Source organism: Plasmodium fragile (genome assembly GCF_000956335.1).
Source record: "Plasmodium fragile strain nilgiri unplaced genomic scaffold supercont1.11, whole genome shotgun sequence".
Classification (NCBI taxonomy): Eukaryota; Apicomplexa; class Aconoidasida; order Haemosporida; family Plasmodiidae; genus Plasmodium; species Plasmodium fragile.
Window position 1 is genome coordinate 160,081 of NW_012192591.1, and position 26,316 is coordinate 186,396.

General features: G+C 40.8%; 2 protein-coding genes across 2 annotated transcripts; both read left to right on the top strand.

Moving 5' to 3' along the window:
* Positions 1–1,236: 1,236 nt before the first annotated feature.
* On the top strand, positions 1,237–22,875 carry AK88_01298 (uncharacterized protein; the record flags this gene model as incomplete). Its single annotated transcript, XM_012478934.1, has 3 exons — positions 1,237–5,080; positions 5,207–15,110; positions 15,207–22,875. 3 exons carry the CDS (start codon positions 1,237–1,239, stop codon positions 22,873–22,875), a joined length of 21,417 nt encoding a protein of 7,138 aa, XP_012334357.1.
* A 1,818-nt stretch (positions 22,876–24,693) lies between these two features.
* AK88_01299 (uncharacterized protein) lies at positions 24,694–25,838 on the top strand (the record flags this gene model as incomplete). The annotated part of the gene is made up of 3 exons (XM_012478935.1): positions 24,694–24,733; positions 24,920–24,964; positions 25,069–25,838. 3 exons carry the CDS (start codon positions 24,694–24,696, stop codon positions 25,836–25,838), a joined length of 855 nt encoding a protein of 284 aa, XP_012334358.1.
* Between the last annotated feature and the right edge of the window lie 478 nt (positions 25,839–26,316).

Sequence of the window (26,316 nt, forward strand, 5' to 3'; positions counted from 1 at the left end):
AGTATTTCCTTTTTTTTTTTTTTTTTTTTTTTTTCCTGTTTCGACCGCCCCGCTGGGCGCATACCAACATATAACATCCAAAATGTATTCCTACATCTGACGCGCATAGGGGCTTGGGTCCCGGGGCCTGGCTTGCTATTTTTTTTTTTTTTTTTTTCCCGCATCCATTTGTTCTTCCATTTCGAGATTGGCAACTTGCGCGGAGGCATCCTGTATACATATATAAAGCATACAACAATATGAACAAATTTGGAATTTTTTTTTTTTTTTTTACTATCCCGCAGTTTGTTTGCGTTTCATGTTTTCACAGCGAATCTTTAACGATCTTATTTGTGAATCTTTCATTTGTAATTTCCATCTTGTTTTGGTTTTACAATCGTACGTACGAAAGTACGTGCGTGTTGGTTTACGTATATTTTCCTTGCTACACGTTGAGGAGCTGCGCTTTGTTTTTACAAAGTTCCCAGCGCACCAACGTTGTTAAGCATATCTTGTTCGTGCGCTTTGCAGGTGGTTGGTTATTTGGCCATCCGCTCTGTGAGGCGTCTCATTTTTCATAATAATTGTGCAACCATAAGTGTAGTGACTGTTTTGCCCTAGTTTTGTTCCGTTAGCGGGGGTAACAATCGTTATATTCTCGAAGGCGGGAAAAAACACCAGCCATTTGGAAAAGAAAAAGTACTGAAGAAAACAAGTCTTCCCAAGTGGGACAGACAATACATATTTTGTATCACCGTGCATCAAAGGAGAAAGGCACCCCTGTGTTATATAATTATGTTATGTGCTACCTACCGCAGTGTACACCCTTTTTGTAATTCGTTTGTCCTTTGTTTGTAAGTTTGCTTGTCTGTCTGTTTACCAATTTGTTTGCAAGTTTGTTTGTCATGTTTTTCTTTGCAGCTTGTTTTCCATTTTGTGCACTTATCGCTTAGTTACTAGCTCTCATTTGAGCGCGTTAATTAAATAATTTGTTCAGTGCAGACGCTGTACAACCGGGTTGAGATCACGAAAAATCACAACTGCACACATAGATTTAAGTTACTTAAAGTGAGTCAGGGATACACCATCGCCTGCTGCCATTGTTTTACATAGCCCAAGTGGTGTATTCAGCTTGTTCGTTTTTTTTTTTTACCGTCATGCAAAAATTTTCCTGGAACGATCATACAGTCATGTGCATGTGCATATTTTTTGTGCACGCCGTTTAACCACGTTTGTGAATTAAAAAAAAAAAAAAAAATGAAAACTCGGGCGGACAGGACAAAACTTCTGTGGTGTGAAGAAATAATAAGCCACATCAGGGCATGGAAAAGCCCCATTTGTAAAGACAAAACGACTTGGATAGACAGATCCAATCAAGAGGAAGACTCGTCACAAAGGAGAAGAAGTAAAAAGGATTGTCCATACTTCGAACGTAACTGTGTTAAACATATTTATAAGAATTGTTTCCTCCTGCACAAATTGCTTCGGCATAAAGCGTATGCTGCGCGACTTAAGAGACGTAATGCACATGCCCCGTTAGCCCAAAATGTACATGTCACAAATGGAGGAAGCAGCGATGATGTATGTGGGATGGAAGCAAGGCAGGTCGTGCACACACCTACGGCCGAGACGCTGTGCACAGATTTGGGCAGAACCACGCTTACTACTATCTTAAAGCAAGAAATGCTGGGAAAACCATCCAGGGGCGTGCGTACAAGAGGACATAAATACACAACAGATTTGATATTAACCCAGACAATCATCCTAACCCTGTTCGAACCGTCCTTGTTAAAAATTTCGTTAAAATATTTTAACCTGTTGACCGCGTCGATAGTGAATCAGATATTTCAGGAGGCGCTACATTTGGCAAGTTACAATTATTGCAACGGGGGGGACCAGAAAGAAAGAGCAAAGACAGACTGCGTGGTTACTATGAATGTAATGAGAAGAGGGAGGGAAACGACAATTGGCGGAGGTGACAAGCCTCCCGTTTTGCACATTTACAATCTTATTAAAAAGTATAATATAAATGTCGAATTATATTTTTGTATGATATGTATGAATAGCATATTGTTTAGCAAGGATTCATTTTTTAAAAGTGCAATCGATTATTTTTTTAAGGAGGTGTTTCCTAAATCTGCTCACTGTTATGGGTACTTCTATGCAATCGTGTCAAGGTACTTGAAGGAGCAGAATTGCCCGCTGGTGGAGGGAATAGGTGTCAATCACGAGGAGGGCATTTTCAGTATCCCCGTCAAACACCCGTCATTTAGTACTTACACTTACTACTGCATCCAAATGCTTCTCCTTTTTTGCCACCTGAGTTTGGAGAAGACGTTGGACAGAGCGTACCTGAATCTGTTGCCAGCAATTTTAAAGTGTAAACGGAGGAACCCTTTTCTTGAGGATTTAATTTATCAGATTTATTTGCATTATCATGAAATTGGGCGGACTGTTTTTGTAGAAGACATTTTGACCAATCAGCTCGTTAGAAAAAAAGATGTCACGCCTAGTGAGGGTTCCCCCTTATTTGAATGCTCCATAGTGACTGCACATAACGGCGAAGTGATTGACGACGCATCGCGCGATATACGATGCGTCTTGCTAAAGCACGGATACAACATACACAACCTGCACTACTTACACTTGGACAAGTTTCGAGTGAACAGAGAAGATAATGCTTGTGTCAAATTTTGCGTGGACATTGAATCAGTGGTGTACCCATCCTTTTGCATCAAAGGGAGAGAATTCAAACGGGCGAAGAGAGAAGGACCAAATAAATTTGTCCTGACCAGAAGGCTGAAGAGCGTAATCGAAATGATAGTAACAAACATTTATGACAACAGACCAACTATCCTCATAGGAAGTCAGGGTTCGGGAAAAACGTCCCTAATTAATTACATACATGAAAAAATATTTGAAAATGAAAAGGAGAAAAAAGGAAATGTTATAAGTTTATACTTAGACGACGTGGTAGATTCTAAATCCATCTTGGGTATTTGGGAAAGCAATGAGAAGCGCTTCGAATTTAAGTTTGGCGTATTGGCCAAAGCTATGATGAGTGGTAATTGGATCGTGTTCGAAAATGTGAATAACATTTCCAGTAGTGTGGTGGAGAAGTTGTGCGAGTTCACTAGCAAGGGGCACATTTATTTGTCTGAAAAGGGAGAGCACATTTATCCGCACAAGGACTTTCGCCTGTTCGGGACCATCACGGTGGGGGATGCTGTTCGTGGGGTTAGCGGTGTTGGCGGCGCAGATGGTATAAGTCGTATTAGCGGCGACGAGCCGACCTTGAAGGGCCAACTGAGCGAACTTGTCCGACTGAACCAGCGCCCAAGCCACCTGAGCAGCCTGTTCAACAAGTGGCACAGTGTACATATTGGAAGCTACAGGGAGGAGGAAGTAGAAGAAATTTTGCGCAAGAAATTGAAGCATGGAGTTAATGAAAATTACAGGGCAGTAATACTTCAGGCCTACCACAGCGTGAAGACCCTACTGGAGAAGTACCCCTTGTTCAGAAGCATCAACCTGCACGACTTGATAAAAATTATCAAACGGGTTAAGAAAAGAAAAATCTTTATGCACGAAAATGAGAAAACGGGATCCATACTGTTTCAAACGTGCAAATCTATCCTGACGTCGCATGTGCCCAATTGCAACCTACGGTCCTACTTCCAGAAAAAACTTCTCAAAATATTCGACCTACAAGAAAAAATAGTTACCAAGTGGTTACAATTGAACACCCTTAATGAGTACATGGAACAATTTAACGAAACGTTAAGAAAGGAAAAGGGGAAAATTTGTTTACACTGTGAGAAAATTACGAATCCCTCCTTCCTGCTGACGTCCGTGCATAAATCCATTTTGTACGAAATTATCGAAGGGGTACACAATAAGGAAAGTATACTTCTCATAGGAGACACTGGAGTTGGAAAAACAGCCCTCGTGGATTACGTTGCGAAAATTTTTAGAAAAAAATTACTCGTTTTTGTCTTCAGCGAACAGTCTGAAGCATCAGATCTGATTGGACATTATTACCCATTCAATATAAGTGTAAAGACAAATGAATTATTCGAAGAGTTAAAAATTTTGAATTCCCAACTTGGTAAGCAGTTGTGTCCGAAGGAGTTAGATATGCTTTACCTCAAACTGAAAATCGTTTTAAGTGAGAAGAAATTTATCACCTTTTTAAATACCTGCCGCAATTTTGCCAAATGTCTGGTCGAGAAATTTGAAAATGACACCAGCATTTTTGATATGAGTGTTGTGAAGAAGTACAGAATATTTCAGCACGACTGTGAAGGTGTAATCCATTTTTGGACATCCGGTGGGGGTATAAGTGGACGAGGAAGTGAGGCACGTAACCGGGATGGTAACAACTTTCCCGCGTTGAAACTCCAATTTGATAAGTTTTTTCAAACAGGAGGACAACCAAATGGAGACCTTATCCGGAGCAACTCTTGCGAAGCGCCCCCAGAGGAGCAACAACAGGAAGAAGAGAGCAATACAAATGCGAATGAGTTAATTTTCAAATTCCACGATGGCATCCTCATCGACTGCATCCGAAACGGTTATTGGTTACTGCTGGACGAAATAAATCTCGCACAGACGGAAATTTTGCAACGATTGCAGGGGTTACTAGATTTATCCAATAAATACTTCGATGTGGTGGAGAAAGGAAATGAGCAGATAAAAATTCATCCCAACTTTCGTCTATTTGCATGTATGAACCCTCCAATCATCCCAAATTTGAAGAAGGGAAAAGGGAGTATAGTGGGGGGAGAAGCGAAGAAGAAGGAAGGGGAGGTGGTGAACAATGGAAGAAGGGATAATAACTCTCTCCACCAGGGTGACCACGTTAATACGGATGAGGTGGACGAAGACGAGCACCACATCGACCTATATAACAGTTCTATATCATCCGGGAAGAAGGAACTACCGCCCATTTTACGAAACAAATTTACAGAAATCTTTGTGGACGAAATATTACAATACGAGGATGTCGAAATGGTGGTTAAGCACTTACTTAGGAAAGTCACTTCTGATGGGGAGTTGATAAAAAATATCACCAACTGCTACCTTGAAGTAAAGAAGGAAAGTTTGAAAAATATGAACGGCGCACAAAATAAGCCCATTTTCTTTTCCACCCGAAATTTAGTAAGAGCAGTACAGTATGCAGTCTACGTACACAAAAGAAAATTCAACCCGTTGCCGCTAAACGCAGCTGTTAGAAATGGATTTGTGTGTAACTTTTTAAGCTCCGTTAGTGTAAATGATGAGAAAGTAATGGATCACATTTTTAATAAACACTTCAAATGTGGGCCAGGAAAAAAGGGTGCGCAACAAAGTGGAGGTGTACAAAATGAAAAAAGCATGCAAATTGAAAAAAACGGTGTGATCAATTATGCCATGTTAGAGAGCTACTATCAGTATAAACATTTCGACACGAAAAAAGGAACCTCCACAGAAATAAATGACCTCTCCTGCTTTGTAAAAAATTCCAGTGTTGCAAAAAGGGATCAAGTGGAAAAACAAGGGCAGGAGCAGCATCCCCGGGGAGGGGAAACCAAAACGAGTGATCATGTGGACAAGTACGCATGTGTAGAAAATAGCTGGATCCTTTGCGGAAGAGAACAAATAAATCTCGTAAATATTCTCTCCCATTTTATAATTACGAAAAATGTAAAGGAAAATATCAGAAAGCTGGCGCTCTGTTTGAGTGGCTCCAAAACGCCTATTTTATTGGAGGGAAACACCTCTGTTGGAAAAACCTCATTGGTAAAATTCTTTGCAGACATAACAGGACACAAATTTGTAAGAATAAATAATCACATGAACACAGATATAAATGAGTACTTTGGGCAATTTGTTAATAATCCCAGTACTGGAAATTTAATTTTCGAAGAGGGGATTTTTGTAAAGGCAGTACGAAATGGGTACTGGGTTGTTCTAGATGAACTGAATTTAGCACCGTCAGAAGTTTTAGAATCCTTAAACAGAATTTTAGATGACAATAAAGAATTGTACATCCCTGAATTGAAACGGTACGTTAAGGCACATAAAGACTTCATGCTTTTTGCCACTCAAAACCCAGCCAATAATAATAACTATCTGGGGAGGAAAGAATTGTCAAAAGCTTTTAGGAGTAGATTCATAGAATTTTACATCAACGATTTTGAAGAGAATGAATTGGAAATTATTTTACACAGACGATGTGCCATATCTCCAAGTATTGCAAAAAAAATGATACGTGTTTTTTCTCAACTGAGGATCGTCAAATCAAATTACAACTATTTTAATGATAATTTAATGACCCTGCGTGATTTAATAAAATGGGGAAACAGATGTCCAAGGAGCAATGAGGATGCTTGTTTACAGGGATACTACATCATTGCGGAGAAGCTAAGAAATGAGAAGGATCAGCGTACTGTCAAGGGTATTCTAAGTGAAAATTTTCTACCCAAGGGGGAAGAATTGCTTGTGAATTATGAGGACGATCGAGATGTGCTCCTTTTGAAAGAGGCTTTTTGGAAGAAGATTTCACATTTGGATGGATCTGTGGATGTAGACGGCAGCATCATGATGAGCACAGGGGAACAAGACGATGTAGGGGAGAAACCCCAGAATTTTTCACACGACGACGTGGCCAGAGTCGAATATCTGAAGAATATGCACTTGGGAAAAAGCACGAGCAGAATTTTGTGCCTTCTGCTAAAATGCTTCAAACATAAAGAATCCGCGTTGCTGATCGGAGAAACGGGGTGTGGAAAGACGACCTGTTGTGAATTACTAAGTTTTGTGAAAAATCAAAAACTAAATATTTTAAACTGCAACGAAAGCACAGATGTGTATGATATTATAGGTAGCTTAAAATTGGTGAGAAATAAAAAAGAAAATTTCGAAAAGGTAAAAAAAAACTGCATCGAATTGTACAATGAAATATTGAGCCATTATGGCGACACATCTGCAGCCAACTATTTAAGTGGTATAATACATGATCAAATTAGGGAAGTAAAGAAGGAAGACTTACTTATATTTACATTATATCTACAGAAGAGGTACACCCTAAGCGAATCTATAAAAAACAAATTGCTGAAATTGGAGAAGTCCATAAACAATTTAAAGTCCCTTTTTACCTGGTTTGATGGCATACTCGTTTCTTCTTTAAAAAAGGGAGATATATTTTTGATGGATGAAATTTCTCTAGTAGAATCTGCAGTCATAGAAAGACTAAACTCCGTGTTGGAATATGAAAGGACTTTATTATTAACAGAAAAAGGAGGGAAGGATATCCAAAATGTAAAGGCACACGATGAATTTTGCTTCATAGGAACGATGAATCCAAGTGGTGATTTTGGAAAAAAGGAAATCTCACAAACGTTGAAAAATAGGTTTACAGAAATTTTTGTGGCACCCTTTGCCTACGATTCGGAGGATTACTACTTTTTAATCCTCAAGCAGATGAAGTTTTCAAAAGTGAAGAATTTAAAATGTGCGACGGCCGATTGTCTGCGCCGCCTTTTTCAACAAATCGCACAAAATAAATCCCTTACAAATGATGTCATCCTTTCGGTTAGAGATACCATTAAGTGGATCTCCTTTATGAATATTTATGTAAGTAGACGGAAGGAAATGATATACCTTCGCAGGGGGGTCAAGCCAAAGATGAGAACCCTCAAATGGTACATTATGAAAAGTTTCTTCCACAGCGGTTTTCTCATTCTCATAGACGGAAAAGAGGACGCCAAAACGAAAACGGTTTTGAAAGAACTACTGCGGAGGAGCTTGCTACACTTGGCTTCGTCCATTAATTTTAACGTGGCCAAGAAGGGGGTACAGAAAAGTGAGGGACTTACGCGGATAGTAGAAGCCCTTTTCAACCAAACATATAACTTTAAGTTTAAAAGAAAGTACCTCCAGGTGAACGATTTTCGAATCAAATTTAGGAAAAAACTTACAACCCCATTTGATCAGTTTGTACAAAATTGTCAGTTCGTATTTGACACGCCAAACATTAAAAAGAATTTATTCAAAATTATCAGAGCAATGCAGCTGGACAATTCTATCCTCCTGGAGGGCTCTCCTGGGGTTGGAAAAACGTGCATAATTAATATCTTAGCCAAATTGACAAATAATAAATTGATCAGAATTAATTTATCCGAGTGCACCGACATTTACGACTTGGTAGGATCCTACTTCCCCATAAAGGATGAAAAGAGAACAGGCCCCAAAAGTGGGAACCAAGATAAGGGAAACAATCAGGTTTTCCATAAAGGAGGAGAAGAAGAAGGGGAAGAGCAAATATATGATGGCTGCAAAACGGGGGAACCCGCCAAGTCTTCATTTCAGTACGTTTGGAAAGACGGAAAACTCATCGAGTGCATGAAGAAGGGCTATTGGATCCTTATTGATGAAATAAATTTAGCCAACCAGCAAACCCTGGAGGGGATCAACTCCATTTTGGATCACAGGAAAGAAATATTTATCCCCGAAACGAACGAAATGGTTAGGTGTCATCCGAACTTTCGACTGTTCTGTTGTCAAAATCCGTACAGCGAAGGGGGAGGCAGGAAGGGACTGCCCAAATCCTTCCTGAACAGATTTTCCAAAATATATTTTGAGGAACTGAACGAGGAAGACTACCTGTGCATTGTACAGAGGCTCTATGGCAGCTGCATCCCCAAGGAGGACATACAAAAGATTATAAGCGTGGCGTTCCTGATGAAGAAAATAAATCCCCTCCTTAGGGACAGTGAGTGCTGGGTGTGGAATCTGCGGGACATTTTGCGCATTTGCAAATTTTTGCAGGCCACCGGTGGGACTGCCGGCGATTGTGACACACCTTGCTGGGGAGGAACCAGCTTTGTCCCTATCTGCGATATGCTCGTGTGTAGCCGTCTCACATGTGCCGAGGATAAAGAAATCGTGCGCTTCGTTATAGCGAACGTATACAGTGGTTGTGGTATTTGGGGAGAATGCGGCGGCACTAGAAGGGAAGAATTTTTAAAACGGGTCTCCGAAGCAACGTCCAGGGAGAGCCTGCTCGCCGGTGTGAGGAACACCGAGGTGAACCACTTGAACGCATTTTACACAAATTTGTATTACCACGAGGCTAATCTTAGCGCCGCATATGAATGGACACGTAAATCAGTCCTAGGGAGAATGAGAAAGGTACCAAGTCAAGTACGGCCATCCACTTTTTTGCTGTCCAAAGACGAGAAAATTTACTATGCATGCGAAGCGGCGATAAGGTTAAGTATTCCCATTCTGTTAATTGGAAAAAATAATTCCGGAAAATCCACCTTCGTTAACCAGTTGGCACACACATTTGAGAAGAAGCTATTCGAATTTGCGCTAACGAATGACATGGACACCTTCGACCTATTCGGTTGCTATGAACACAACAGTCGGGATAATGTAATAAAAAAAGTGGAAAGAAAAATGCACAATTTGAATAAACTTCTGTTGAGAAACATATTGAGAAGAAAAAATTTTAAAAAATTTTACAACTCTTATTTTTCCAAAGGGAAATTACAACGTAGAAGCAAACGAATCAAAATTAACATCATGGTGAGATTAAATTATTTGGCACATGAATTCATTAGTGCGTTGACAAAGGGTGATGTATCTGATGAGGATGCCATGTCCGCTGAGAGGAACTACGTGCATTTTGTGAAAACCAGTTTGAAGACCACGACGATAATGAAAAATAAGTGCAGGAGAAGAAAAGTCCGCATCGAGAAAACCCTCTTAGACATAACGCACCTTTTTGAAACCATTAGGAAGAATAATATTAACGAAAATGTATATATTTACAATGAGGGGAATTTTATTAAGGCCATCAGGAATGGACATTGGGTCCTTGTTAAGCATGTGCACCTTTCGACCCCCTCTCTCTTGGACAGACTCAACAGTCTCTTTGAGGAAAACGGAAACATGCTTTTACACGAATTCGGAAAGAAGAAAAAAATCAAGCCCCACAAAAATTTCCAGATCTTTTTAACCTTAAATTCAGAGGAACATTACAAAATTAGTAAAGCGTTGCGAAACCGCTGTTTTGAGATTCACTTTGGAGGGCCCTCTTGTGAGTATGTTGGGAACGCCGTAAATTTGTATGACCAATCGGGGGGCAGCATTTTTGCCACAGATGATCCATCGCCCTTCTACCGCACAACTGATACGGTTGAGGAACAGAGTAGTGAGGAGGGGGCACGAGCGGAAAGTGCCGCTAGCAGTGAAGCTGCCATTTTTGAGGGGAACAATATGGACGCTGAGCAGAGTAGTACACCTGATAGAAGCATCGTAATGCACGTGGCGAATATGTGCTTTAGCGGGGCGAGAAGCCGCGAGATAGAGGTGAACGATACAGAGGTGAAGGCGGAAGAACAAGAATATTTGAACCTCGTCAGCAAGGGCAACGTGCTGCACTACATGATGCAGGCCTTTTCGAAGAAACTTCAGAAGGAGGTGGGGGATGGAAGTCGGGACGTCGCCATTAATCCCGCAGTTGCGTCTGCAGGTGACCGTGGCGAAGATGTGAAGGCAGAAATGGTAACCCTCTTCTTCGACAAGAGGAATATAAAAACGAATTGCACCAAAATGATGGATTATGTAAATTACTGCTACGAACGTTTCCTAAACGTGAAGGGAGTGAGACCTACCACAGACATTATATATTTCTGCGTAGCCATATCGATGACGCTGTACTTGATGGAGTACATGCTCGGAGAAGAAGAGGTGACAGAAAAGAGGAGACAAATCGCTCGCATGATGGAACAGGAAAATTGGAAGCGAAAGAACATCAAGTGGTACAAAAATTTTAAAATCCATCTAAGCGCATTGCTAAATCATAAGTTCGAGAATAATTTTTACCATGTAGATAATTACATCATGTATATGTGCAGCCACTTTTTAAGGGTCAGAAAGAATCAAATAGATGGTGAAAAAAAAGTTGTTCCCCTTTTTAAGCAATGGAAAGAAATATTTTCAAATTCATTTGTAAATTTTTACTGTCAAATGTATTCCAAGTTGAATGAAAAAACGCAATTATATTTTTTCCCTTTTTTTGAATGTCTTCACAAATGTGTACTAAGAACGATACTTGACATCAAAAATGGGATCCGTTACTTTGTAAAAAGCGGAAACTTGCAGCATGTGTGTATAGGAAGAATGAATTGTTCGAACAAATTCGCTCACAGGATCAAGTCGAGGCATTTTATTTACTTTTATTTTTATTGCTTCATTAATTATGTTAATACCTATTACAGAAGTTATAGGAAGGAACGGAAGAGAGGCCCCTTCGCCAGCGACGCAGGAGCATGTCCTCCACTTTACATAACCAAAGAGATGGCCTTGGTGAACTCGATGAGCAACCTCAAATTGAATAGACTGTTTTGCTACTCTGTGTACTGCTTTTTGGAAAATTTTTCCTACAATGACCTCTTCTACAGATATGAGCATCTTCTAAACATTAAGAACAGGATGATCCTTAGTGGTAATGTTCATGACCAGGTACATATGGTGAAGTACCTCGATTTTATTGCGAGCAGAGTTATAAGGGGGAAGATGGACTACTTTGCTGTCATGCGCGATTGTGTGTTTGTCTCGATTGGTGGAGGGTGTAGTGGGAACTTACTAACCGCTGCAAGGGACACACTTAGACCACTCCCCACCGCGAGGAAACACCTTCTCGCTAAAGAAGATCAAAAACTGGCGAAGCGGCAGTACCTGTTTGAGGCGTTTCTCAAGTGGCATTTGAGCTACAAGTACTTCGAAAGTTACCACCACTTTGCAATCTCCCAATGCGTTGCAAAATGTCAAAACAATAGTGAATGTGGGCCAGCCGCGAAGTCAACAAGGACGACGGACCGCCGCGTCTGGCTCCTAACGAACAAATTCCTAATGCATGTTGAGGAGATACTCTTCAAAATGACTCAGAATGGAAGCAGCTCCAGAGAGGATGAAGACGCTTTCAGTTACTACCTCTTCCTATACCTATTCACTTTCGACTACTTATGTAACTTCAAGAGTGATGCTATGTACTTGAAAATTATCTTCCTGGTTGACGCAGTTAAGTACGCATTTAAGTGGGACAAGTGTTTTAAACATAATTGCAGATTAATGAAATTTTTACAAAAGGCAAAAAGGGTAGCTGATTGGCGTGAATTGCATACCACTGTTGAGGACATCCAAGCAGGTAGCCACTGGGACCAAAGTGAGAACTCCCCGTTGAACAACTTGAACAGAATGAAGGAAAAAATGAAATGGTGGAGAGAACCTTCCAGAAAAGAACAGATGATTGTACTGACCCCTTCAATTGAGTACTTCTCCAATCAGTGGGTAAAAAACGTATTCGAAATTGTTAATAATATATATATAAGTCATTTCATACAATCGGTGAATCTGGGCAGATATTATTACGCCATGCTGAGTCGCTCCGTTAGCGGTGTAGAAGAGGGTAAAAGAATAAGTCCATTGTACAGCTTTCTTTATGATGGAGAACAGGGACAAAACGTGGATGATGATGTAGAAAATCTTCTTATACAAACAAAGTCTTTTTCTTATGCTTTAAAAGTTTTACCACATGATCACCCCAAGGTAACACACATGGAGAAATTAATTATGAACAGTTTGGGTACAAAAAAGGAAGTGATACATATGGGTGAATTTACGTCGAAGGAGAAACTCCAGCCGATGGAGGGCTACCAGAATGAAGAAGGCAGCGAACAGGATGGACGAAAAGACTTCCCACCAAATGGAGACAACTCGGATGGAAAAGGAAACCAACTGTTCTCTCACTACCAGTTTATGATTTTTAACATAGACTTGAAGTATTTACATAACACATTCGTTTATTTTTTAAACACGTACATGTGGTTGAAGTGGCAGCAGCTGTATGACCAAGCGGGTGGTGCACAGAAGAAAACTGTGGAGGCGAGCTACCCAGGGGAAGGTTCGCACAGGAGAAACATAAGCGACACTGTTGTAGAGCGCGTAAAAGAGGACATACAACAAATGTACAATTACCTGCGCGGAATGGAAAAAACCATATTTGTGCAGGAAGAAAAAATCGAGGTGCTGAGTTTGCTGAAGGAGAAGTATGGGAGGCTGGAATGGGCCCAGCAGCAGCGAAGGCAAAGCGACGCGGAAGATGCCCCCAGAACTGCCCTCGCAAATGCTGCCCCCAAGGAGGAGTCCGACCCCTTCGAGCTGCAGGTCATCTTCTCCATCATGGAGGAATTGCTCAACATTCTGTACTGCTTCCTAATGAATGTGTATCTGGTGAAGGACAAAAGTTACGACTACGCAAAGGAAGATGTTAATCACGTCCAATTTTACCACAATGACGAGGAGACCAATTATTCACCTGGCTTTTTTAGCGAAGGGTGGGGAGCATATCAGGGGGTGTCCCCCTACTGGAGTGGTAACAACACTATTGAGCCTATCACTAATATTGAAAAGGGAACGCGTATAAAGAGATATCACACTGCTGCTACTCTCCATGAAATGAAGCGAAACAACGTAACTTACGAAGGGTACACGTTGTTTAAAGACATTTACGTAAACAAATGCTTCGACGAGACGAGCACATTCAGGCTATATCCATACGTGTGTTCGTCCTTGGTAAACAAAACGGTCATATTCGATTCAGTTGTGAGCGTATATCAGGATTTGAGAAGAAAGAAGATTACCTTGTTTTATTTAAACATGAGCAATGTTATATTTCGCAACTTGAAAAGGAGTTATCAGGACTATGTGGAAAGGGCTGCCCCTAAAGCAATGGTACCACCCAGCGCGGCGATGTCAACTGTTTGTCTTCCCGGAGAAGAAACCTTTTGGACTAGCAAAAGATTACTGAATAGCAGAGGGGAAAGCAGCACGCGGTACTATTTCGCCTTCCACGCAATGACCATACTTTTTAACATATTAAACAGTGAAGCGTTAAAAGGGGAGGAAACGAAGAGCGACAGATTGCTTCTGTACATTCTGGAACTTTTCCGTTTTATAATAGATGGGAAAGGGAAGAAGGCATCCCCCGAAATGTTACTGCATTTGTTGGAGATACACAGATGTATGCGCAGCTTGACAGATAAAGTTTTTTATCTTGAGAAAAGCCAAAAGTACGTCTTTGCAGTGCTGTTTATTCTGTTTAAATTTATTTTAAGTAATTTGCAGAGCCACAATGGAGGAGGTGAAAAGGGATCCCCAATAAACGCTAGCGAGGTGATGTTCCGATCACATGATTCTCTTTTCCCTGATACCCAACATCATATGCATCCCTCAACGGGTGATTATTTGCCTGCAAAATGTACCATAGACGACTCAAAAAAATGCATAAACGAAGGAACCGCAACGTGTGAATATGTTGAAGGGATAAAAGATGAACCGAGTGAAAACCCTGAAGAGTTGTACAGCTGGATGGAACACGCGCTAGGGAAGACGAACAAGGAGGTGCGCGAAATGCTGTATCTGCTCTTTCCGGATCATCTCATCGCAGTAGATTTGACAGAGAAGTACGAAGAAGAGGAGTTCCTTTTTTCCCTGGGCTGTCTCTACATTTCACACTACTTTTTAAACGTCATTTGCTCTCAAGTGAGGAAAGAAATTAAAAACATTTTCAAACAGATGGAAGTGAAGAGTTATGTGAACAAGTCAGTTGCATCGTTGAAGGAAGAAATTTACATGGGTTCCCAACACAATATGTACATAGAGAAAGTGAACCCATTTGCGCAGGTGTCCTATAGCGATTTCATCAAAATGAGGAGGAAGAAACAGTTGAAGGGACACATAAAAAATATGAACATGAATGTACCCCTACTACCAAAGGTGTTACAAAATATAAAGAAAGGGAAGAAGAAGAAAAAATTGGAAAATCTGTTGTTCAGATGTGAAAAGAATAACAATCCATGTGCGTACTTCATCAAGGGGTACATAAGTAAAAACAGCGCAAAAAACATGCAAACATTATACTTAGAATTAAAAAATGAGCACAAGGAATTTATAAAAAATTTGCTACCATTAGACAGTATAGAAAATAATGTTCTGTTGGCCCTGATCAATTCGGACGATTTGATTAACCCTTCCGTTATAAACACGTGCCTCAATTTTGCGCATCACGTAAAGGAGAAGTACAGTTTGGTGTCAAAGTTTGCGCAGGCCATTACTCATTCGGTCAGTGTGCTTATACACGCAGTGCACGGGGTTAATTTCTCTATACTGCGAAGTAAGGAAAGGGGGGAATGTGGAAAAATGGAGAGAAGGACAACCATCCCGCGAGGCATCCTCCAACTTGACCGAAAAGGAAACAAGAGGAATGATTTATACAGGTGCATTAAATTTCCACTCAATTTTAACAAAATTTTAAAGCTAAAAAAAAATTGCTATGAAAGCCAAATTGATGACATGGAGTACCTCCACTTTGTCACAAAAATGTTAAGAAAACCGAGGAATATTTCTACACAGTTTGATGTGGCATTTTTGCTCCCTCTGCTAAAACGAATGTGCAGAAAGATTGTCATTTATAATGAGAAAGACGAGATGGACAATATGAATGAGTTCCTCAAAATTGATCAATTCAAGAGTAGGACCGCCAAGGAGATGCACCAAAGTTTGGTCGACAGAGATTTTATAGAAAGGAACATCGAGCAGGAGTTGGACAGCGTGTTTTATTCAAAGGAATACTTTTCAACCCAGGCGATGGAAGTCACATCGGTTGGAGGGGGTACCAAGCGAGTTGCCAGCGAGGACGACATGGAAGAGGACAGCAGAGCGGAGGATATGGAAAATGCGGATCTGGAACGTGGCCAACAGGATAGCAGCGAACGTGACACCAAAGAAGTAGACACAGAAAAGCCAAACGAAGCGTTTTTCAACAAAATTGTTTACAAAATGGCAAAGTTATTCAAGCGGGGAAAGTACACTAACGGGAAGAAACCTCCCAGAAGTGAAATTGAAATAACGAAAAAAAGCATACGACACACGCTGGATATGCTCATAAGGCTGCATTGCGGGGAGGACGGCATGCGGAAGGATCCAAAATGTGTGGAGAAAAAAACTAGCGTCATCTCTTCTTACGCAAAAGGGGTAGAAGGACAGAACGGATGCACGTTTCTTCTGAGGAAGAAGAATGAAGAGAAGAGGCTCCTCCTTTTTACACTTAACATGTTGAACCAATTTAGCGACTTGACAAAATATAATGATAACAAGTTTGCAATTTTTAAGAAAAAAATAGCAGAATGCTTGCAAAACTGTAGGAACAAAAATCACATATATATAAACAACTATGTTAACCTGCTAGATGATAACTTCATGGAATATATTTTCAGCGCCTTGAACGACTTGTGCTTTTTGCTCATCAATTTAAAGGACAAGTTTGTACCCATTTATAACGAAAGCGGAAATATAAATGTGTGCAGTATACTCAATGTCATTAATAATATACTAAGTTTCTCCATCAACAACATTGATAATGAGATAGAAAAGATAATTCATAAATTGGAACACTTGGTTACGCTCATCCTCTCTCTTAAGAATGACAATTATGTAAGCTTTGATGAGGTCACCATGAGGAAGGTCAAGGAAGTCATGCACAACAACGCTCCTGAAGATCTGCTAATCTATACAGTTTACTTCAGGCTCTACAAACTGAATAGTGTAAAAATTATTCGGAAAAACTTAAATAGGAAAATTGTGAAAAAAAGGACTCTCAGTTTATTCTCCTATATGTTTTATCTTTGCTATGACGATACGCAAGGGGAGGAGTTGAACAGAGGTGCCAACGGGGTGAATATCACGCAGGGAAATTACTACAGTGAAAGTGGAAATGTTGTTCAGAATAATCCCAATAATTGTGATAACGACGCCCATTTGGAAAATCTGGCCAAGGTGAAAATTGTGAAGACATTCGAAACGCTGGTCATCTTCTTAAGGGACTCGATGGTGGGGGAATTCCCTGCTCGGCTAAACCTGATAGACTTCATCGCACATTTGTTTAAGAATTCGGAAAGGCAGAGCGAAAGGATGATGAGCAATGTGTTCTCAAATGTGTACAGCTACATGAGAATATATTTGCCACTTATAAAAAAACGAATTGAAGATTCTAAGAAATATTTTGACGTTCAGCTCAGGATGGCTTTAGAAAAAATGAACTTTGACTTGGTGGATCTGGAGGCATACAAGTGGTCCATCATGAAATTAAAAAGGAAAATTGCCTACTTCACTAAATTATATTTTCAGCAGATCAGCGTCACCGTGGATAAGCTCATTGTGCAAAATGGTCCTTCCTTTGGGTCAGAGGGGAAGGGTGGGAGTCGTGCACATGGTGAGAATTATAGTTTTGCGAAAAACGGTATAGATGACACGTTTGCAGACCCACGCGCAGATGAAGTGAGCCCCGATGTGCACAGTTCAAGTGGATCGTCTGTAGCCGAAGAAGAAGAGGAGCAGCAACAGCAGAATGGAGCCACTATCGATTCATCGGAAGAGGATGAAAAGAAAGCAGTTTGTCAAAATGACGGTGATAATGATGAGGGGGAGGACAACACCACTACCCCTGCAGAGGAAAAGCAAAACCGGTTCCATGACCAACTGAACGAATTGAAAGAATCCCTAACTAGGCTGAGAAAAAAAGTAAAAACAAAAAAACCCTTGGACCAATTTTTAACCAACATGGATCTTCACAACAACTTTGAAGACATCTCCCGAAATTACGTTGCAGAGGTGAGAAACATATTAAATGTGCAGTGCAGAGATGCTGGCGTAGGTCAGAAGAAGAGATGGATTTACATATTGAAGCACTTCCTCAGCAAGAAGTTAAACATTCCGGCCATGAAAAACTTAGATAATTTTAATTTATTCTCGAGCGTTTTTCAAAATGACATACACTTTTGTGATAGTACTAAGGGTAGTTTGTTTGGCCTGGAATATCGTTGTCCTGAGGAAATTTTGGCCGAGCTACAGAATTGCCTAAAGTATATGATCGAGCAGGATGACACATTAAACGATGAGGAGGTGAAAAGTAAAGAGATGAAGCAAGTGAATGAAGAGGTTTTTCTCATGGGAGAACAATTACAGAAAGACGTAAAGAGAAACAGACTATGCACTCTCCACTTTTTAGACGAGATAAATAACATTCTAAAACATAATGAAGAAAAAAACGCAGAAATTTTGCATCTGACCATCTATATAAAATCTCTAAGTATACATGAAGACATGGCAAATGATGATGCTCTGTACTACCTTTTTAATGCCATCATTTGTGAATACTTTAACTTGAGAAAAGAAGTTAATATTTTCTACCATCATTTTGTCTGCTACTATCTACTCGTGACAACGCTCCTGTGTGAGAAGAGATATGGACTGGATTATATTCATGTTGATTTTGCCACTTTTGAAAAATTTTTGGAAAAATGTAACCTAGTGAAGGGTGCACTACTGCAGGTTTTGAGTGTCGGTTTCGGTGCAACAGCTTGTAAGATGGACAGAGAGCGAGCTAGCAATTTCTTCAGAAGAGCACTCAAATGCGTTTACAAAATGGCTTACATGATTTACAGCTCAAACGAGTTCAGAATATTTAACTACTTTAGAAATGTGTACACTTCCACTGGGGGAAAGCTGTTAGAACAATTCGGTATCTCCCTCCCCTGCATGAAACTCAGAATGAACGTCAATTTTTTGGAGTGCCTGAACACATGCGTAAAATTTTTGAGAGACAACTTGAGTGAAATTTTTGCCCTGCATGTGGCTCCCTATTTTAAGGATAAGATTCACGCACAAGTGATCAAATTAGTTGATCTCTTTTACCAGATGAAAGGTGACGCGACAGTAGCCACAGCGCATTGTGAGGAGATATCACCCCCCTTTGTAAAGGACCAGAAGCAGAATTGGGATAACCCCCCACAGGAAGACCAAGTAGAAAAACTGAACGACCAAATGTGCCGTTTCATAAGCAACGTTGTGCAAAAAAAGTCTATTATATATATTAGGGATTACCCAGATTTTCAAAATCAAAAAAATGTGAATGAAATGTACTGCATGAAGGACATCATACAAATGTACTTGACATTGCAAACTAATTGTGACCTGTTTATGGGAAGCGAAAGGGAGAGCAAGTCAATCAAAGTATTCCACTACCTGAACAAGAATTTGTTTTACTTTACAAAATGTGTCCTTCTGTACATGCTCGATATATTTCTAGGCTTCTCAAACGTGTCTCTTTACTTCCTAAAAGTGTTGAAAATTTTGTACACGAAGGGACTTTGCAGAGAGGCTGCAAATGAGAAGGACGCAATGAAAGAGACAAAAGAGGAAGAGGATATTTTCCACAAGGTGGACTTCCTACAAGGAATAGGGTTAGGAGAAGGGAAAGGAATTAAAAATATTTCAAACCAAGTGGATAATGAAGATTTAGATAATATGTGCCATGAAGACGAAAATAATTTTAGTCAAGATGAGAATGACTTTGATGAAGAAGCAATTGAGGCTACATACAATTTTGAAAAATTCTGTGAGAAGGAACTACCAGGAGGCGAGCAACAGAGCGGTGAGAATAACTCCTCCAAGTTAGAAAACGAACAAAATAATTTAGACATGGAAAAGAAGGGGCAAAGGAAGGAGGAAGAGAATAATATGCACAATGAAGCGAACAGAAGGGATGGCGAAAAAAATGAGGCAGCGGAGTCTGAAGCCGACCCACAAGGTGGAAATGAGCAACAACACCCTATTGATGATGTCCTTGAACAAAATAATAGCAACCAGTGGGATGTAAGTGAGCGCAGTGGAGCGTTGAATGATGCATTAAAGGAAGGCGATGCGGACAGCGAAATGGCCGAGAAAGGGGAGGAGGACCCGGAGGATAACCCAGATAGGGAAGCGCAAAAACCCGAACAACCTATAGAGGGCAATAGAACGGACGAGCCCTCCAGAGAGGCCCTCAACGACCAGAAAACGGTCAATGTTGATAATGATGAAGGAAATACGAATGAACTTCCAAATGCAGAGCAAAATGACAATTGCGATTTGACCAACGAGCAACAAGCTGGTAATCAGGGCGCAGATCACCTGGATGACCTCATGGGTGAAAGAAATAATCTGCTAAATGGAGAGAGTCATGAAATGAACGACCAATTTGACTTTAACCTGGACTCCAATTTTGAAATAGAATCGAGCGACTTTTCCAAAAGCTGCAGCGAAGGGTCCTTTGCCAGCAGGGAGGATAACTTCGATGCAGACTCGGATGAGGAGATGGGACAGGAAGACCAAGCAGCCGGTGCGAAAAGGGAAGAAGGCGATGCTAGCAGAAGGAATGAACGTGAGTTTAGCGAGCAGGATCCAGGTGAAGTTGACATTCGCCACGATGTAGAAGAGTTGGATGAGAATGCTTCCCAGGAAGGGGAGGCCGCAGAACAATCGGATGAAGCGTATGACGGGGATCAATCTGATATGGAGCAGCTGGACCAATTCGATACGGATAAGCGTACGAATGACCAAAGGGGAAAAGGGTTCATGAGCGGTCAGGTAGAGCCACAGGAGGGGCAGGCGGACCAAGGTGCAGAAGAAAGCGAGAGTGCGGATGGCATGGATGGCGCCGATGACGCAGAGGACAGGAGCGACGGCACGCTTCCCCTCGATGATGAAAAATCGAATGATCAAATTGGTGACCAATCTGATGACCAAATAGATGACCAACTCGGTGAAGAGCCAACCGCAGAGGCCTGCAAAGAAAGGGATGCCCCCGCTGAGGCACAAAGTTACAATGAGCCGTTTGAGGAGTCAGAACGGTGCACAGCCGAGGAGGACACACACAACGTGGAGGCGCAAGGCGAAAGGAAGCCAACCAGGCCAGGTGATGAACACAACGAACGTAGAGACAAATTTGGAGAGGCTGTCAATGGGGACATTAACTCAGAGGAAGAATTTCAAGACGAGTACCAAGATGGAAAAACGAGGAAGGCACCCCCAGCTGGCCATATGGACTTGGATAAGGATCCCCACGAGATGGACAATACTACACACAATTTGGATGACGCGGGAATTAGTAACGAACAGGAGTTCAACCAACGTGACGATGCAAAAGCTGACGTTTCAAATAGGCAGACCGAAAGGGATGGAAGTAGCCGCAGAGGGAAAAGCGATCAGAAGGACAACAACGATGATCACGGGTCCGGTGCAAACGATATTTCATTTTCAATTGACAAGTGCAACATATATACAAAAAATTTTGTTGACATAACTAACTTTATAGAAAAAATAAATGAGCGGTTGCTCAACATGGGTAGGGAAAATGAATCGGTGGAGAATGAGAAGGCCAGGAAAGATTCTCAAAGGGTGAATGAAAATTTTAACGTAACGACAGAGGAACATGATAGAAGCAAGGAGGAGGAAAATATGAACGGAGAGATGCTCATGGATGTTGTCACCACGGGGGAAATGCAGCCCGTGGAACGGATGAGCGAAAGGGATGTCCAGGAGATGAAGCCAAGTGAGAAGCATGAGGAGGACACCCACGAAGGAAATGAAGAAAAAAGTAAATATTCGAACGAGGCGAATGCGAAGAGGGTTCCGCGTGAGAGGAAAGACATGATGGATGTGAACAGCGGAGGAGATGACTCGGAGGAGGATAAAGCGGACCAATTGGAAGGCCAAGTGTCGGACCAAGAGAGCGACTTCCCCTCGACGGACAACGGGTCGAGGGGCAAAGCCAGAAAGGCTGCCAGGGACCCCTACGAAACAACCTTCGAGGAAGAGGCCAACAACAAAGATGTAGACATCGCTGAAACGGAAAGAAGTGTGCATTATTCGGAAGAAAATGCGAAAACGCGCAAAAAGGAGGAAAAAGAAAACGCAAAAAAGGACGAAGAGTATTATAAATTGCATCGAAATGAAAAGGCGCTGGAAAGGGAGTACACAGAGGATGTTGATGGGGAGGAAAATGTTGACCAGAAGAAGGTGAACCTTGGAGAGGGAGCAACGGAATTGGCACTCATTAACGAACAGGTGACTGCTGAGTATGAAGAAATATACGACCAAATAAACAACGAAACGGAAGTGATGTCGAGTCAGCTGTGTGAGCAATTAAAAATAATCCTCGAACCAACTGTACGGAATAAATACCAAGGGGATTACAAGTCTGGAAAAAAATTAAATATAAAAAAATTAGTAAACTATTTTGCCAGCGATTTCCGAAACAATAAAATATGGAAGAGACGTACCAAATTGAACAAACGAGATTATAACATCGTCATCGCAATTGATAATACAAAAAGTATGCAAATAAATAACATACAAAAAATTACATTAAATGCTATATTTTTAGTGGCCAGAGCATTTGAAAAATTACAAGTGGGAAGAATTGGCATATGTTCCTTTGGAGAAAATGATAACGGAATTAGTGCAAACAATGTTGTGTGTGCCATGAAGAATAGCCTTAACAAACAGGACTTTTTAAAAATTTTAAATCATTTCCAATTCAATCATGACACGAAAAATTCTTTCGACAATGCCATGTTGAATGCGCTAAGGATTTGCAATTACATCCTCAAAAATACGCACAGCTCTACGCCGCAAAATGGAGGGAAAAATGTAGTGAGCCATTTAATGCTTATAATCAGTGACGGGAGATTTAACAAGAGTACTGTAAAAGCGGAAATTTTCAAATGCATACAAAATAATTTCATCCCAGTGTTGATGATTATTGATACGCAGCTATCCAATAATAAGGCACAGTCTATTTTCAATTTGAAACAAACATTTTACAAAGATAATAAGCTCCATATAGTTCCCTACCTGCACGACTTCCCCTTTCCGTACTTTGTCGTTGTTAATGACATAAATGAGATTCCCACCCTCATGTGTGATATTATAAGACAATGGTTTCAGACCCTTAACAGTAGGTAGAGGGGAAAGAAGTGATGAGAGAGAGAACACACTCTCTTCCCCCAGGACATCAACCCCAAAGTAGTATATGATCGGTGAAGACGTGCAGCCACTGCTCATGTTGCTTCAGAACGTATAACCAGGTGTCACGTATGGGACGCAATAACTGCACACACGTGTCGTGCAGCATTAAGACGGTAGGAAGTTGTCCGTTGTGAAACATCTCTGGGCAGTAAAAATCCCAGTGAGCAATTCCCCACACACATATATACACTCCACATTGTGTATATGTGAAAGGCGTTTTTTTTTTTTTTTTTTTTTTTTTCCTGCTATGAGGCGGGAGGAAATTCTTTTTGTTCACACCATGTTCATCCCTCCCCACTTTATAACCACACACAAACAAGTACACAAAATCGCAACGCTGATCGGTTAAGCGTGTATAAAAATTAATATGCGAGCAGATTAGCCATTTTGTGTACTTGTTTTTGTGTCTGGTTCATGCCCCCCTTTTCGTGTTAATTCCCATGGGAATGAGAATATTTTATCGCAAAGAAACTTTTTAAAAACTCTCACCTGTTTGCAACTCGTTAATATTGAAAAAGTAAAAAAGGAAAATTCTCGAGGCGTTTCGTTTTACTCCGCGGACGCCGCTGCCAGGCACGCATACGTGTAAATGTGTGATGTACTTTTGTACTGCCTTTTATTGTTGTTGTATTTATTTATTTTTTTTTTTTTTTGTCCTAACAGTTGCAATTCTGTCCACCCGCGCGAAACGCAAATGTATATGTGCTCGCACGTACATAATTATTTACTTATGTACGCATTTGCATACACATGTGCGTATACAGTACACTGGAATTATGCATGCATTCAAGGGGGTGTCCCATCTCTGCATAATATGTTGGCGATATGTGTTCGCCCGATCGCGGACGCAAATTTGGAGTTCACATTTTTAACTTTACTATTGTGAGAAATAACTTTCACATAACAACGGACTCCAGAAGGAGAGTGCAATTTTTTTTTTTTTTTTCCCCGTAACTTTTTCAATTGGGGACAATTCGGTGGGCATGGGTTAAAATTTTCGTTCGTTTTTCCCTCTGTCGGCGGTGAATTATTTTGTCTGCATCAATTTTAACCGCGCCAGTTTCACCATTTTTAAATTTTTAAAACGTGGACAGTTGTTCTGTTGTCGTCCATTTGTTGTCCACTTTTATATTCATCTTCCAGCGCAGTACGCCGTACATTTGTCATTCGCATTTCTTACTTTTTGCGTTTTGCGAAGAAGGAAAACTTGAAAAAATGTCAACAGGAAAATGCGGCAAAAAATGACATGCAGACAACGAGCGCATGTTGAGACTTTTTTTGGAGTATTCCAGCTCAGAAATTATGTGACTCATTTTTTTTTTAAGTGACTTTTTGAATTTCATTTCTTTCTTTTTTTTTTTTTTCTTTATGACATTAAAGGGCGAAGGGGGAAAGAAGATCTGTCTACACTTGGGTGTTGTCTGGGCGGTGCTGTTCATGTGTTAGCACACACGCATTCGCTTTTGCAGCTCGCCCCTTACTATCTTCCGGCCTGATTATTTGATTGCCTTACCGTCTCGCTCCCCCTCGCATGCCCCCACAACCAAGTGAATTAAAAGAGTCATATTAAACACACTTGGGAAACCAATTTAGGAGAACCTTTGTTGCTACATCATTTGAATATGGATTCGAATTTTTTTTTTTTTTTTTAAACATGAAAAAAAAAAAAAAAAGGTGTAACATAAAAACTCAAAAAAAAAGCATGCCAAATATATATCCCCCAGTGAAATGTTCCCTTAGCAGTTATTTTTAAAAATGAAATTATATCTTTTATTACTGAATTGTTTAATTTTTGGTGAGGATAAGAAAAAGACGGGGAGCGAATAGAAATGATGGAGTTGCCCTAGGTGCGCGTTTGTAATTTTGTACAACTGTGTGGGGGGCATATTTTTTTGGGCACGCTTCTTTTCCACGAGAAAGACCCGCTCTTTTATGTAGCGCACATGCGACATCACCACCACCCCCATTGCTCCCTTCGCAGGTAATTTAAGAGGCGCCCAAAGCAGGAATACCCCGTATAAAGAAGGTACGCCTACCGTGTGCGTGAGATCGTGCGCATATGGCCGTATACATTTCTGCACTTATATTGTGCCCGTCCATTTTTGCTGTACTACCCCCCCCCGCCCACAGACTCAGGAGGCGCTTCCGAAGAAGCGATAAAAAAGCTACAAGAAATTAAAAAGCTCGAGTTGGATATCTTGAAGGATTTCGTGAAGCAGGACACGACGCATTCAGATATATACAAGAGATACCACTGCATTGCCAGTGACTACATTTCGAGTGACCCCAAAGGCAGCAGTCCTAAGGAGACAACCCCAAATAGTGAAGCAGAAAAATACAAAACGGAAGGACAAAATTTGACAAAAAAAGAGGAAAAGTCAAAAAAAAGTTTCCTAGAAAAAATTGTATCCTTTGTATCCATTTTTAGCTACGATAATATAAGCAACTTTTATTCTGAGAATATACAGAAGAGTTTTACGAGTGGAAGGGACCACGATGATAATGAGAATGGTGATGATGCCATATACAAGGAAGACAAAAGTGAAATAGGAAAAAAACAAAACACAAATTCTTACGTACAATTATCAGCATTAAATTTAATAAAAAAAAATATGTTTTTGGGTGGCAAAGACAATTCTAGTGAGCATTTCGAGGTGGGAAACTTGGGATCCTTTTACATGATTTTTGGAGCTCGTAATACTGATTATCCCTGGGCATGCTCGTGCGATCCTCTTCAATTGAAAGATTACAAAGAGAAGAAGAGGAACTACGTTTTGTGCAGCAACCAAGTGGACATGTCTATACAGAATGCCGATTTGTTTTGCAACCCTAAGAATTCGTCTGGCTATTTTTACTTGTCCTACATTTTCATGTTTCTCATTGTGATCCTTTGCTTTTAAGGGTTGGCGGAGAAGAGCGAAAAAAGGCATTTCAATAGTAGACCATGTCAGTAGCGGGGACTTGTCTTAGAAGAGCAGAGAAACGGAACAAACAAACGTGAGAGTAACAAAATGGTGTGCTCCACCCCCTGCTTCCTCTTCGTCTGCCTGTTCTGCCCCCTCTGCGCGTGCGTTTGCTCACGCATTTTCGCGCTATACATGTGCTACGTTTTCGCCCAGTGGTACATGCACATCCCGTCGGGGCCCCCAACTCGTTGCGTTGGACCCAATAAATAATTAAACAAAAGAGAGGAAAAAAAAAAAAAAAAGGGATAGCCAAGGGGAACACATTTTTTTCTCTTCGTCCTCGACAAAAGTGAACGTCGAGACCACCACTGCTGTGGCGAAATAGTGCCAACGTGGGGCGTGACTCGGCTGGGTCACCGTTGTTGTTCAGAAGGGAATTTTTTTTCATAACGTGGTGTCAACTAACAGTTTT